The 15777-nt window shown below is 39.0% G+C and overlaps 2 protein-coding genes across 3 annotated transcripts; both read left to right on the top strand.

Moving 5' to 3' along the window:
- The first annotated feature begins 10932 nt into the window (after positions 1-10932).
- LOC121802480 lies at positions 10933-13689 on the top strand. 2 transcript variants are annotated; one of them, XM_042202159.1, is made up of 4 exons: positions 10933-11286; positions 11540-12109; positions 12220-12448; positions 13122-13689. In XM_042202159.1, the coding sequence occupies exons 2-4, from the start codon at positions 11822-11824 to the stop codon at positions 13190-13192; spliced, it is 588 nt and encodes a 195-aa protein (XP_042058093.1). In that variant the 5' UTR covers positions 10933-11286; positions 11540-11821; the 3' UTR covers positions 13193-13689. The 2 variants fall into 2 exon arrangements, 1 of the variants encoding a protein (XP_042058093.1); XR_006050784.1 differs by having other exon boundaries at positions 10939-11286; positions 12220-12997.
- A 1049-nt stretch (positions 13690-14738) lies between these two features.
- LOC121804180 lies at positions 14739-15638 on the top strand. The gene is made up of 2 exons (XM_042203712.1): positions 14739-15085; positions 15162-15638. The coding sequence occupies exons 1-2, from the start codon at positions 14750-14752 to the stop codon at positions 15636-15638; spliced, it is 813 nt and encodes a 270-aa protein (XP_042059646.1). The 5' UTR covers positions 14739-14749.
- Positions 15639-15777: the final 139 nt, after the last annotated feature.

Genomic DNA, 15777 nt, shown 5'->3' with positions numbered 1-15777 from the left:
GTCACCGGATCATGTGCCATGCTGAGAGGCTCCGAACCCGGATATGGCGGTGGTTCCGGCAAATCGAAGCCCGTATAGGGCGGCTGCGCAGGCAGCTGGTCAACAGCCCGTTGCTGGTACGCTCCTAGTTGGTAGTATGGATTCACGGTCTGCTCGTCAATATTAGGATTCGAATGCTGAGGCGGTTGATAAGGCTGAGAGTATCCCTGCTGCGTGCACAACCTTGGCAGGTCCCAACAAGAGGGCGGTGGTGGCGAGTACAAATCTGGCTCGTAGGAAGATGGTTGTTGATACGCAGTTTCCTGGCGCAGCCATGGCGGGTCCCAGGAAGTGGGTTGACGGGCTTGGTAGGAATGGTGTTGTGGGTGGAGTCTCCCATCTTGTGGATATGGATATGATGGTTGTTGATCTAGCGCTCTGTTCGGATGGAGCATGGGTTGAGATACAGGCTGCCATAGGTGGTAATCCGCCTGCCGGAGTTTATATTCGGTGTAGCTGTACGACATGTAGACAACGATTCGGAGGAAGAGATCACGATGAAAGCACCAATTGTTAAGGATGAAGTTCCTTAACTCGTAGATTTTGCGTCGAACGTCGCGGGAGCTTTTGCCCGTCGATCAATCCGGCGTCAAAATTAGGGTTTTGTGCGTTTTCTACGTTTGAAAGGAAAGAGAGTAAGAGTAAATAAAATAGAAGGATAAGTGATATTTTTTGAATGAATAATATGAATAATAATGTCCACTATTTATAATAGTGGATACTAACTTAATGAGCAAGACAAAAGATATGGAAAAAATATGCAAATCCATAATTAACTAACTAACTAAATAATAATAAAAATAATAATAATAATCATCGTATCAGATGTCAATCGAGCCTAAAAACAAAGATAAAATGATTCTACCAACTAGGAGCGTACCAGCAACTGGCTGTTGACCAGGTCATTGACTAGGAGCCTAAAAACAAAGATAAAATGATTCTACCAACTCGGGTTGTCGGACTATTCAGGTCATAAATTTTCAACCCTAACCCGCCGGGTATCTGGTTATTCGGGCCTAAAAACATTCAAAAATAATCTCTCGCAATCAAAATTTTCTTCTATAAAATGATTCTAAATTTTAGACAGTATATTTTTTTTTAAAGGTTTAGAATCATATAAGATCTTCAAATTCTCATTGTTTTCTTTAGTAATAGTTGGAGAGAAGACTTTCATCTCAATCAACTACATCATAAACAAAGATAAATCAAAATAAATTAGTCAATTTGAATTAAAGCTTATGCTCATGTCATTATTTTGGCATTGTTCATAATTAATTCTTTATAAAAATTAAAAATCATAACTTACATGCATCATTTTAAAATATAAATATTGAGATTTTGATGGTTTAATTCTTAAATTTGTCTTGATTGGCTTTGACAGTGGTAAGACAGTAGTGGCAGATGATGGGACGACGAGTAATTAGTCGATATGAAACTTGAAAGTTGATAGTTTGGGATTGAGTGAAAAGTTGTAGAATGAAAATTGAAGAAGACTAATGGTTGTGTAACATAAAATTCAAAAATATAAAAAAAAATCCTAAAACTTAATATTTTCTAATTAAAAGCTGCAACCAGTCGGGCTGACCCGAACCCCGTGCGGGCCAACCCGTTTAACCTACCAACCCTAACGGACTAATCCGTTTAGCCGGTTTTGTATTCGGGTTACAAAATTACAGCCCTAACACACTAATTTTACCGGGTCATGCGATTTGAGTTGGATTGACAACCCAGAGTTTTGCAAACCCGTTGATTATATTTTTGGTTAATTTCAATATTAATTTTGATTAAGGTGGGTGTAACGTTGAATAATCACTCTCTCATTCTCGGAAGAACATTAGGGCACTAATCATCATACTTATAAAAATGCATAAAAAAATCTATTGCTACTCTGGGCCAACTAATCCGCCTTCCAAATTATTTCGATTTTAAAGCACAATCCATTAAACTTATTTCGTTATCAGCCCATTATCAAGCCCAACTATTATACTTGGGAATCCACAATTTTGCCTCATCAACTCTACCACGAATTAAATGTTAATTAGAAATGAGATTGGAATTCGATTGAACAGAGCTGCAAATGACTCTGAGATATTACTATATGTTAGCTAGATATATTAGTAATCTATTAAATTTAGACAAAGTGATCCTCTCGCTCCAATTTGATTTTATCATAGTTTTGGTTTGTTTTATCATGTACAAATTGGAAATAGCCTCTTTTAAGTTATCATACCTATTACTTCCTCACGTCCTTCTTAATAAAAACATTTCTTTTCAGCACGGAGTTTAAAAATAATGTGTTAAATGAACGGTGTCCAGAGCCTTTGTCCTAGCGTCAAGGAGCTTAGATATTATTGTATGAGGTGCCGAGTTCGAGCCCCCTTGACATAAAAAATGTGTTAAATGGACGGTGAATAAAAGTAAAAGAGAATAAAGTAAGAGAGATGGAGAGAAAATAACGTAAAAGGAAGAATTGTTTTTTGCCAAAAATAAAAATGACTCAATTAACTTGTAACTTCTCATAATAGAAAAATAACTTTATTAACATGGAAGGGAGGGGAGCAGCATTTTATCATAAATTATTTTTTTCCATATAATATAAATTTTATAATAAAAAACTAGTACTATTACAGACTACTATTTCAAAGAATACAGACTACCATTTGCCCCTTTTTTCCTATGCAAAATTGTTACCATCATCTCTACCAAACATGGGATACTTTTTCTAAGTTTAGTCTCTTTGGATGTTTGTTCATTCCGAAGTAAAATCTTACCTACACTACATGACAAATCAAAGAAAAGCGAAGTAGGATAACTAATTTTCCTTCTCCTAAATTCGCATCCATCATCATCTCAGATCAAAACAAAACAAACACAAAGATTAAAAAAAATGAAAAGATATACTAGTATATTTGTTACTACTAATATTTCATAATTTAAACAATATTCTTTTGAATTTGAGTAAGTTGATATGGATTATGGACTAAAATTATTAGTGCTGTTAATTTCCTCAAATAATTCATTTTTATCTTATAAAAAATATACATCCAATTATCCAAATTAAAACTTCATACATATAATGGACACTGAATAATTTTTTCAGTATGAGTAATATTTTAAATTGGTAAAAAAATATGGGAAACGTGACTGAAAAATTTATAGTAAAATATACGTACTCGCATGTATTGGCAACACTAAACACCAAATTAATTTCTAAGTTTTAAGATTGAAATGGTTTCTACGTGTTGCTGTGTTATGCAGCCGAGTATCCGATCCTAGCTTGTAGTTTTCTGCAAATTGATTTAATGGAAGTATGATTTGTCCCTCTAGCTAGTGATTATATTCTTTGGGTAATTATTAGTCTTATGGATTGTTGCACTAGAATACATAATTACCAATCAATTGGTGAGCTGTATATCCTTAATAAAGTTGTTAAACTAGAAGATTATTAAAGTAGATAATACGAAATTATAATTATAAGTTGGGTGTGAAATAATGTTTAAAAAATGTGGATTAGGTAATATTCGCAACTATTGGACTCATCCATTTAAAAAAATATAATATAGCCTGTCGGACTTTGGTCAGCAAAAGACCAAACCCAACTGTCCTAACACCCAAATAATTTATGTTTTAGTTCATTCAAACTTTATCAATTACTTATTTACTGTTAGGACAATTAATTTGCTCCAAAGTCCAAATCTATGCCCTGAATTATTGGATAGCTTAGATTGGATACGGTTGAATTGTGGTCAATAAAGTTTGCATTAGGTTTTTATATAATTAGTCTCACTTTGTCTAATTAAATTCAGTTGGGATGTATTGGTTCGACCTATAAAGAATATTAAAATTATTTTGATATTCGAAAATAAGATGGGGTTATGCAAATTTGTTAGACAAAAACTCCCCTTAATCACTTGGTTAATTATGATTATTAAATCTTAATTACGGTAATGACTTTTAATTAATTCTTACTATTACTTATTAATTGTTCACAGGAGCTCTTCTCAATTTGTTAAGAACTGTTGGAGTATAATCTCACAATCACCGATGGATGCAGCAAGCTAAAATCAATGTCATTCTCAACAGCTGCAGATGTGTTAGAGGTTGAGCTCGTTCAAGATATTATTGAGCTCGGCATATTATTGAGCTCGGCGTTTTATTGAGCTCGGCGTTTTATTGAGCTCGGCGTTTTATTGAGCTCGGCATTTCATTGAGCTCGGTATTTTACTGAGCTCGGCATCATGCAGCACTTCGGCATCATGCAGCACTTCGGCATCATGCAGCACTTCGGCATCATGCAGCACTTCGGCATGTTGATGCAAACCAAGAAACGGGAAGTAGCCGTTGGAACAGTTATAACTGATTTGATAACTAACATCTCAAGAGAGCCGTTGGAGGATGAAGGGACTGATATAAAGCAGACGAAGGCTGCATCTGAAATAGTTAATCAGCTACTTCGATATTCAAGAAAAGAGTCTCCAAACCATCACTTGATTAGTTCTTGGTTTAGAATTAGATTAGAGGTGTTGAGTTCTTGGAGAGAGTTCTTGAGTGATTGTAAATCTCTGCATATTTCTCAATATACTGAATCATATTGCCTTTGGCCGTGGACGTAGATCTTACGATCGAACCACGTAAAACTCTAGTGTTCTTTCTTTTTCGCATGGTTGTCATCATCGATCTTTTGCATACTTTCATAACAAGTGGCGCCGTCTGTGGGAAACGCAATCGGAGTTGATATCGATGGCGACGACGAGGTTCGAAGCGGAGAAATTCTCGGGGAAGAATGACTTTGGTCTGTGGCAGATCAAGATGAAGGCTCTGTTGATCCAGCAAGGGCTCGATGAAGCAATCGAGCCAATTGATCCGAAGGGGAAAGAAAAAGAAGATCTCGATGAGAAGAGCGTGAGGAAGAAGGCTGAGATTGCCAAGAAAGCCCATAGCGCCATTATTCTCAATCTCACGGACAAGGTGTTGCGCGAGGTTGCGAAGGAAACCACAGCGCATGGGGTATGGACGAAGCTCGAAGCGCTGTACATGACCAAGTCGCTTGCTAATCGCCTATACATGAAGCAGCGCCTCTTTTCATACAAGATTCTTGAAGACCGACCCTTCGCAGAGCAGATTGATGATTTCAGCAAGAATCTGGATGATTTGGAGAATGTAGATGGCCCCATGAAGAATGAAGACAAGGCCATCTTGCTCTTGAACGCTCTTCCCAAAACATTCCAGCATCTTAAAGATGCAATGCTGTTTGGCCGGAATGCAGAATCTGGCATCACATATGAAGAAGTTCAGTGTGCTCTTCGATCAAAGGAGCTGGAAAAGAACTCTTCGACGACAAATGAAGGAAGTGGCAGTCAAGCCTTGAATGTAAAGGCTTTCAAAGGCAAGAAAAAGAAATTCAATCAGAATCAAAAGCCTAAGTATCAGAAGCAAAATGAGGAGAAGCGAAGCTGTCATTACTGCAAGAAACCTGGGCATCTCAAAAGGGATTGCTACTCGTGGAAAAGGAAGCAAAACGAAGAGAAGGCTACCCAAAATCAGGCTGATCTTGCAGAAGACACAGATCCACCCCAGATCATGAATGTGGTGAGTGGTGGGATAGAGAGTTCTTGGATAATGGACTCCGGGTGCAGCTTCCATATTTGTTCCAACAAAGCTTGGTTTGAAAACCTTTCTGAGGCAACCGGGTCAGTAATGTTGGGGAATGATCAGATGTGCTACATCAAAGGCATTGGAGATATCAGATTGAGAGCTCATGATGGATCAACAAAACTGCTTACTCAAGTCAGGTACATTCCTGAGATTAAAAGGAATTTGATTTCACTTGGCATGCTTGAATCTAGAGGTTTCAGGTTTTCTTCTGAAAAAAGCTATATGAATGTCTCACTTAATGGAAAAATCTTGCTGATTGCTGAGAGAAGAAACAGTTTATACTATCTAGTAGCAGAAACTGTTGTTGCTTCAGTGAATCTTGCAGAGGACTCTGATATGAGTCTGTGGCACAAGAGGCTCGGCCATCTTGGAGAAAGTGGGATGAGAGAACTGATCCAGAAAGGGGTCATTCCGGCTGGAAGTGATCAGAGGTTCAAGGAATGTGAACACTGTGCTCTGGGAAAGAGCAAGAAGCTACCATACAAGGCTGGTAAACACACCTCCAAATTACCTCTTGACTATGCGCATTGTGATTTATGGGGTCCAGCTCAGCCTGCTTCTATGGGAGGAGGCAGGTATTTCATGTCGATAATAGATGATTATAGCAGAAAAGTCTGGATATACATCCTAAAGCAGAAGTCACAAGCATTTGAAAAATTCAGAGAATGGTGCACAGAGATGAAGCTGAAGAAATCCACCACTCTCAAGTGCTTGAGGACTGATAACGGGCTGGAGTTCTTATCTGAAGATTTTGAGTCTTTCTGCAAATCAAATGGGATACAAAGGCATAGGACAGTCCCGGCCAATCCGCAACAAAACGGAGTTGCTGAAAGAATGAACCGAACACTCCTCGATAGAGTCAGATGCATGCTTTTGTCATCAGGCTTGCCAAAGATGTTCTGGGGGGAGGCAGTGTGTACTGCTGCAGTGCTAATTAACAATTCTCCATCATCAGCTATAGGAAATGAAATCCCAGATGTCAGATGGTATGGTGGAGATAGAGAGTACAATCAGTTCAAGGTGTTCGGTTGTAGAGCATATGCCCACTGCAAGCAGGGAAAGCTTGATGCAAGGGCTCAGAAATGTGTGATGGTTGGTTACCAACATGGAGTAAAAGGGTACAGGTTGTGGTGCACTGAAGAGGGGAACAAGAAGATAATTGTGAGCCGAGATGTGGTCTTCCATGAGCATCATATGCCATTCTTGAAGACTGAGGATCAGATGGGTGAAAGAATATCTATTGATCAAGAAGTTCAGCATGGCCAGCCACCACCTAGTGATCCAGATGATCAGAATGGAGGTGGAGCTTCAAGCTCCCATAAAGCTTCAAGTCCACAGCAACCCCAGCAACAAGATCAGATTGATGATGATCAGAGATCACATATTATAGCCAGGGACAGAAACAGAAGAGAGATCAGAAAGCCAGCCAGGTTCAGTGATTATGAGATGAGTTTTTTTGCTCTCTGTGTTGCTGAGGTATTGGAGTGCTTAGAGCCATCCACCTATGCTGAAGCTATGTCGAGTAAGGAAAAGGAGAAATGGCTTGCAGCTATGAGAGAAGAGATCCAGTCACTACTCAAAAACCATACTTGGATTTTGGTGAAGAATCCAGGGACCCAAAAGCTTATTAGCTGCAAATGGATCTTCAAGATGAAGATTGAAGTTGGTGAAGTTGAAAGTGTCAGGTTTAAGGCACGGCTTGTTGCTAGAGGATTCACTCAAGAAGAGGGGATTGATTATAATGATGTGTTCTCTCCGGTTGTAAAACACAGTTCCATCAGGATATTGCTTGCTCTTGTTGCAAAGTATGATTGGGAGTTACACCAACTCGATGTCAAGACAGCCTTCTTGCATGGTGAACTTGAAGAAACAATATATATGCATCAACCCGAGGGGTTCATGGAGGCTGGGAATGAAGACAAAGTGTGTTTGCTCAAGAGAAGTTTGTATGGATTGAAGCAAAGTAGTAGGCAGTGGTATCTCAAGTTTGATGAGCATATGATGAGTATTGGTTTCAGAAAATCGCAGTATGATAGCTGTGTTTACATCAGAGAAAGGAATGGTGTACCAATTGCTTTTCTACTTTTGTATGTTGATGATATGCTTGTGGCAGGAGCAGATCTGGGAGTGATTGAGAGAATCAAGGCTGAACTGGAATCCAAGTTTGAAATGAAGGATCTTGGAAATGCAAGGAGAATCCTTGGCATGGATATACTGAGGGATAGGCCAAAGAGAGAGCTCAGGTTGTTGCAGAGGAATTACATCCAGAGAGTTTTGAAGAAATTTCAGGCTGATGACTTCAAACCTGTCTCTACACCATTGGCTGCTCACTTTAAGTTGAGCATGGATCAGAAACCAAAGAATGACTCAGAGAGGAGAGAGCTGAGCAAGATACCTTATGCAAACATCATAGGAAGCATAATGTACACAATGCTATGCACAAGGCCAGACTTGGCTCAGGCTATAAGTGTTACTAGCCGATTTATGTCAGACCATGGGAGAGAGCATTGGATAGCTTTGAAGTGGTTGCTCAGATACTTGAAGGGTGCTTCAGATTATGGTCTGTTGTACAAAGCAGATTGTAAGGATCAAGGTGGAGCACTGGTGGGGTTTTGCGATTCTGATTATGCATCAAATAGAGATAATAGGAGATCTCAAACTGGATATGTGTTCACCCTAAATGGCACTGCTATAAGCTGGAAATCTGGATTACAACATGTGGTTGCTTTATCTACTACGGAAGCTGAGTACATGGCAATGACAGAGGCTGTGAAAGAAGCAATATGGCTGAAGGGAATCCTAGAAGATTTTGGGGAGAAGCAAGATACAGTGGAGATAAACTGTGACAGCAGCAGCGCCTTATGCCTTGCCAAACACCAAGTGTTTCACGAAAGAAGTAAGCACATAGATGTGCGGATGCACTTCATAAGGGATGAAATACAGAGAGGTGAAGTCAAGATGGTGAAAATATCTACTGAGCATAATGCGGCTGATATGTTGACAAAGCCGTTGCCAGCCATGAAGTTTAAATACTGCTTGGGGCTGGTGGGACTTGTGGAGTGATGAGTTTGAGGTTTTGTCAGAGGATTATGATTCATTGTTGATTCTGAGATTAAGGTGGAGTTTGTTGGAGTATAATCTCACAATCACCGATGGATGCAGCAAGCTAAAATCAATGTCATTCTCAACAGCTGCAGATGTGTTAGAGGTTGAGCTCGTTCAAGATATTATTGAGCTCGGCATATTATTGAGCTCGGCGTTTTATTGAGCTCGGCGTTTTATTGAGCTCGGCATTTCATTGAGCTCGGTATTTTACTGAGCTCGGCATCATGCAGCACTTCGGCATCATGCAGCACTTCGGCATCATGCAGCACTTCGGCATCATGCAGCACTTCGGCATCATGCAGCACTTCGGCATGTTGATGCAAACCAAGAAACGGGAAGTAGCCGTTGGAACAGTTATAACTGATTTGATAACTAACATCTCAAGAGAGCCGTTGGAGGATGAAGGGACTGATATAAAGCAGACGAAGGCTGCATCTGAAATAGTTAATCAGCTACTTCGATATTCAAGAAAAGAGTCTCCAAACCATCACTTGATTAGTTCTTGGTTTAGAATTAGATTAGAGGTGTTGAGTTCTTGGAGAGAGTTCTTGAGTGATTGTAAATCTCTGCATATTTCTCAATATACTGAATCATATTGCCTTTGGCCGTGGACGTAGATCTTACGATCGAACCACGTAAAACTCTAGTGTTCTTTCTTTTTCGCATGGTTGTCATCATCGATCTTTTGCATACTTTCATAACAAGTGGCGCCGTCTGTGGGAAACGCAATCGGAGTTGATATCGATGGCGACGACGAGGTTCGAAGCGGAGAAATTCTCGGGGAAGAATGACTTTGGTCTGTGGCAGATCAAGATGAAGGCTCTGTTGATCCAGCAAGGGCTCGATGAAGCAATCGAGCCAATTTTTGAGCATTCTTGGATGCGTGGACAAGCTTTTTGTGTTGGCATGGAATTTTTCTGACCACATTGGGTCTCCTTTGTTGATTTTTGCCAAAGGTGATAAAGGGAGATATTTAGTTGTTCGATATCTGTTTGATCCAGGAGGAGATGTCTCGCCAAAGTCGGCTTTCAACTCTCTCTATTGCTTCGTGGTTCCCACCTTGAGGACAAGGTGGATTTCAACCGTGGGGGAGTTGATACGATCATATCCATATCCCAATTATTTAGTTGCATATTTGATTTACCATATCTTTTCCATATTTATTTAGATATTTGTTTCTTGTTCATTAAGTTAGTAGCATTATAAATAGGAGTTATTGTTATCACTTTATTCATTCAATGAATATATTATTTTCCACAAACTTGTCTTGAGTAACAAGAATATCATATTTCGTTTCCCAATTGTTGTTTGTCGGAGAACGTCCGAAAATCAGCAATTCGTGAGCTTTCCTTCGAGCACGTCGAAGGTTCGATCACCTTATCTCTCCGAGAAGTTAGCCATCCGGAGCCGTTACGGAGAACGTCCGTAACAGAGTTCTTGAGTGATTGTAAATCTCTGCATATTTCTCAATATACTGAATCATATTGCCTTTGGCCGTGGACGTAGATCTTACGATCGAACCACGTAAAACTCTAGTGTTCTTTCTTTTTCGCATGGTTGTCATCATCGATCTTTTGCATACTTTCATAACAAGAACAAATAGATATGAGCAAAAACATTTAATTTGCAGATTTTACCAAGTGACTTTTTCACTATTGCTTTAATAGATTCGGTAATTATAGTTATGTAGTCACGCATCCATGCAGAATCATTAATATATTCAGCTAGGAAATTCGGAGCCATTCTACAATTGACATCGAAAAGGTATGAATAGTAATTATATTTACCAAAATTAATTTGATAGTCATAGAATATGCAAATCGCAATATATACAATAACAATAAATTGCTTTCCAATTTATAAAAAAAACTCATGATTCTTCCATAATGGCGTGCTCCTCTTTTCATTATCAATAATAGAAAACCTAAATTACTTTAAATAATAATAGCTGAATCAAACTTTATCCAGCCAGCAACTTTAGTATTTAAAAAATTAAATCAAAGTCTAGTTGCCATAGAAGCAAGTGGGTTGGGTAGGATCACCAGAAAAATATGAGCATATTTTTTTATTCGGAATTGCTATTAAACTTTAAGGAGTCGTTTGGTTGCCTAGATTCATCGAGATTAGGATTTGTATCCATGTATTTTTCATTGTTTGGTTGCACATGGTGCTGCCCGCTGAACCCGTGAGTATAATCTTCGGCCCGCACTGTTCACATTAATTACGGTAGACATGGATCTCCCACCAGCCCCATCGATTCTAATCGGTCCTCGTATTTCGTGTCGAATAAGTTAATCATTTTTCTCATTTGCCCTAGTCTCCACTTTGAACTCAAACAAAATTTGAAACACTCCAAAAGCTCCAACAACTTCAGCTTCAGTCGAGGAACATTTCTGTGACTGATTTCCCAACGAGTTTCATACCATCGGAAGAGGTGAATCGGCATAGCAAGGAGAAATCCGACTTCTTTCCATCACCCACTCAACGGTAATTTTTCTTCAAAATTATCAAAATATATTACTAGATCTGGGGATTATTCAGTCTGATTAAGTTTTCTGGATGGGCTAAATTAAGCCATTTTTGGTATCTGCTCTTGCTTGCTAGTATTGTAAAACATATGTGTTTAAATGACAAACCCTTGTTTCTGCGCTCAATAGTGGGGTGCCCTTGATCTTTCCTTCATTTTGGTCTTAGAGTATGATTTGTGGTGCAATATTCATTTCAAATTTTTTTGCTGCAGCCAATCGATAACACGTCGATTGTGTGGCTATGCTTTGTTATGGATCGGTCGTTTTTTGCATCATCTGCCTTGTATCTAATGGTAGAAGACATAATGAATAGTTTTCATATGCAATCTACTGTCATTTTGTACTTCTGCTTGAAGCGTAGACGGCGGTTTCGAAGACGAGATATGCGACGCCTCATTAGACATTACTCCATTCTAGATAGGATACCAGCACGGGTGAAACAAATAAGCAGACTCACTGAAGTCAGTGATGTCGACTGATTTGTCAATCTAAGAATGGATAGGAACACGTTCGGACGCCTATGTATTCTACTGAGAGACATAAGGGGATTGCGTCGCTGTAGGTATGCGCTGTTGGAGGAGCAAGTTGCTATCTTCCTAGGAATTTTAGCCCACAACAAGAAAAATCGTATAGTTGGTTATAACTTTATGAGGTCCGGGGAAACCATATCTCATTACGTTCATTCTGTTTTGAGAGCAACACTGAAACTGCATAGCGTTTTGTTGCCGCGCCCAAAACCCATTACTAATGACTGCACCGACTCTCGTTGGAAACATTTTAAGGTAATCCATTTTTCTATATAAGCTAGGTTCAAGCTGATAGATTCTTTGTGGGTCTATATTGCTGATATAAGTACCCATTTTGCTTCATTTAATTTTTGTCATACTCCTAGGGATGTCTTGGGGCATTGGACGGGACTTATATCAACGTGCTTGTGCGTAACGTTGACAAGCCCCGCTATCGAACTCGGAAGGGTCATATCTCAACTAACACCCTCGCAGCCTGTGATTGCAATATGAGGTTTGTGTATTTTCTCCCTGGATGGGAGGGATTTGCGGGTGATTCTCGTGTTCTTCGTGATGACGTCACTAGAGAAGAAGGGGCTTTGAGGGTCCCTAAAGGTTCACACCACACCATCCCTAAATCAATTAATCTTATCTTCTATAAACAAGTTTGGTTTTTTGGGTTAAAACATAAACTTTTGTCAATCTGTCTTTATTATAAGAAATTACTACTTATGTGACAATGGGTATGCTAATTCTTAAGGTTTCTTAACACCTTACAATGGTGTCCGATACCACTTGAAAGAATGAGGAGTTGGCACACAAAGGCCTCAAAATGCACATGAGTTGTTTAACTTAAGGCACACTAAAGCACATAACATAATTGAGCGGGCGTTTGCTGTTTTAAAAATGTGATGGAGTATTTTACGAAATGCGTGTTTCTATCCGATTAAGATACAGATCAGGCTGATCATGGCTTGCTTCCTCCTCCATAATTTCATCCAAGGTGAAATGATGATCGATCCAATTGAGCAACCACTTGATGTTGGTGATAACATTTGCATCCTCGATGAAGACCATGATGAGGTTGAGTTCGTGGATCAGGTTGAGCCAACCACAGAATGGACTCAGATGCGAGATGACTTGGCGAATTCCATGTGGATTCATGTGGGGAACATTACAGACTTAATAATATACTATGTCTTCTTGCTTTATTCCATATTACCTGTTGTCACATGATACTGTCATTTGCATCTTATTTTTGCTACTCATTCTTTGTTTTCCCTTGCAGCAAGGTCATGTCAACAACAACTAAAAATTGCGAATTGGCACCCGAGCGTCTCTGTGGCACCGGCCGGATGAGGTTGTTATGTGCAAGGAAGGTTGTGGCACATTGCGGTCGATATTTTTACAAATGTCCAGCAAATGCACAACACTCGGGTGATATTTTTATGGTATGACGAGTACCATAGTAGTGAAGGTGGTGAGATACCAGATTACATTTTGAATCAAACATATTAGGTAGTTAAAGTTGTATCCCAGGTGCAAGGCGCTAAAAAAAGGGTTGGAGAAGATAGATAGTCTTCCTGTCGCGTTTGTGTCCGATGTCATGCTGAATTAAGGATGAACCTCGTATTGGGTGTCATGGGGATGATTTTGTTTTTACTCGTGATGTTGATTGGGAGGCTCTACTGGTGTAGTGTTTAGCTTTATGGATCAATATATGAAATTATCGACTAAGTTATTTACTACTGTAATTTTGTACTATGAAGTTTAGACATTGGTTGCATATTTTGAACATATCGGCCTAGTATTTCACGGCTTTGATCTTGTGGGAAGAAGTGTTATTTTGAGAACAATGTTCACTGTATATTTATTCTTCCTTCCTCTTCTCCCATTCTTTTTCTTTGGTATATATCACGATATAGCCTCGTATATGCAAATAGGTGCTCGAATCGCCGAAAAAAATGGAGCTAATCCATGAGATAATAGCCATGGTTTTTTGATGGGTGCAACTCACGAGTTCTCTTCACCAGAAAATGGGGATGGTGTTTCCAGAAAGATGTAGTCATATTTATATATGTATATGTCAATCATTTTATTATTTTAATGTGTGGTTACACAATATGAATTAGCAAAGTTAAATTAATTCACCTCTTCTATATTTATTCCACTGATTTGGGATTAAAAAAATAAGAACTCTTCTATTTTTACACCATATTTAACCACAATATCAACTACTACCAGGCATATCAAAGAAATAACTTCAATTTAATATTATTTGGTATAATAATGTTATTTTAAATTATTCTTTCTTTTTTACCAAGTAATAAGGAATATATGAATTAAAATCTTATGAATTTACCCAAGATTGCTCTAATTTATCATATAATCAAATAGTTATAATTCATGTATTTTCTTATCAAATCATAATTTGTCTAAATCCAATTTTTGGGCGTTACGATTTTTGTTAGCATACTCCTACATATACATGTGTAATTAAATAGAAACCAATTCTTGAACAACCTAGAGATAGAACAACTTGTAATGAACGACCATTGAGTTTTGTGAATGAAATTTATTTCATTACAGAGGGACAAGTGAAGGAGTTAATTCACCTCCACCAAATAAGATTTGAATTTAATAACAGATCGTCCATTTTGCGTTAACGTAGTAGTATGTGACTTCTCAACAACACTACTTAATTCCTCTTCTACGTAAGTCTTGAGCGAAGAGGTGGGATTTGACAAGAAACCACCCTCATCGCCGGCCTATACTATATTAATGCGTAATGGCACATCAATACTCGCTTTGCCATTATGAAGCCATTCGATCTTTTGATATTATAAATAGAGACCATAACAACAACAGCTTCACACACCACCCATTTCATTTCATCTCTGAAAAAATTAATCACAAATGTCTACTGTTCTGTCCAGCCAAAGCTCCTTCCTCTACGAAGCAAATTGGTCGCCGGAGATCGACAATTTGTTGTTAGGGACATTGCTAAGCTTGAAGCGAGCTAAGGCCTTCAAAGGAACTGTCTTCCCCAGCGGTTTCATTCTAGACGTGGCAGCCGCGATTGAGTATGAGCTGGGATTTGCTTTCGAATGGTTCGAGGTCGTTGATCGGCTTCACTTCCTTGAAAAGCTGTACACAACATTTAAGGAGCCCACTCATGCGGAGTGGACATACTGGAACCCTGAATCCAACCTTCTCATAGTGATTCAAGACTCCTGGGAATCAATGTTGAAGGTATGATTTTGTTTATATTAGCTATAAGTGCAATTCGGTTCACTTGTATTGATGTGTGCATATACATATTTTGTAGACAAACCCCCTGGTCAGTGCTTACTACCACCAAGGGGATCCCGCTTACCGGTTACTCGATCAACTATTCGCGACTAGTGACGTCAAAGTCGTGCATGAAAAAACTGCTATCGTGCTGTCTGACACATTAGTCAACAAAGGCAAGGAACATGCTGGTAGTGATGAGTCGGTTAACGGCCTTGTCAATGACGAAACAATCAACAATGAGTATATTACTCATGCCCAACGCAAGCTTGTGTTTGACGAGCATCAACAATCAGACCGCGAGTCTACAACTGATAAGGGTAAGTACTTCCACATTGTGGGTAAGAGTGGCAAGCTCGAACGTAAACTGGTTGTACCAAGACGTGACTCGTTGCCACAACAGCTTCCACCTAAGCTCCCACCATCTACAGTTCGGAGGATTCATCCAGCCCAATTATGTGGTGGAGGATGCCAAGGAAGCCGTCGTTTTGATGGGCACATGAAATGGTGGTAGAATGTTTTGCTATCTTATGTTATGCAATAGCTAGTGCATGTAGTAAATCGTATTAACATATTTTAGAAGTGCTTTGCTTGGTAGACCTTATATTATGTAGTAGCTACCGAGTCCTTTTTGTAAAACATGCACTCAAAAT

This window comes from Salvia splendens, chromosome 5 (genome assembly GCF_004379255.2).
Source record: "Salvia splendens isolate huo1 chromosome 5, SspV2, whole genome shotgun sequence".
Lineage (NCBI taxonomy): Eukaryota > Viridiplantae > Streptophyta > Magnoliopsida > Lamiales > Lamiaceae > Salvia > Salvia splendens.
This window is presented reverse-complemented; position numbering and strand designations above follow the sequence as displayed.

What these genes read in the sequence shown, in the direction of transcription:
- LOC121802480 (XM_042202159.1), top strand. Translation starts at nt 11,822, where the DNA reads ATGGATAGGAACACGTTCGGACGCCTATGTATTCTACTGAGAGACATA. An exon ending in CTCGTTGGAAACATTTTAAG is followed by an intron (nt 12,110 to 12,219) that starts GTAATCCATTTT and finishes TCATACTCCTAG; the next exon opens with GGATGTCTTGGGGCATTGGA. An exon ending in GGCTTTGAGGGTCCCTAAAG is followed by an intron (nt 12,449 to 13,121) that starts GTTCACACCACA and finishes TTTCCCTTGCAG; the next exon opens with CAAGGTCATGTCAACAACAA.
- LOC121804180 (XM_042203712.1), top strand. Translation starts at nt 14,750, where the DNA reads ATGTCTACTGTTCTGTCCAGCCAAAGCTCCTTCCTCTACGAAGCAAAT. An exon ending in CCTGGGAATCAATGTTGAAG is followed by an intron (nt 15,086 to 15,161) that starts GTATGATTTTGT and finishes CATATTTTGTAG; the next exon opens with ACAAACCCCCTGGTCAGTGC.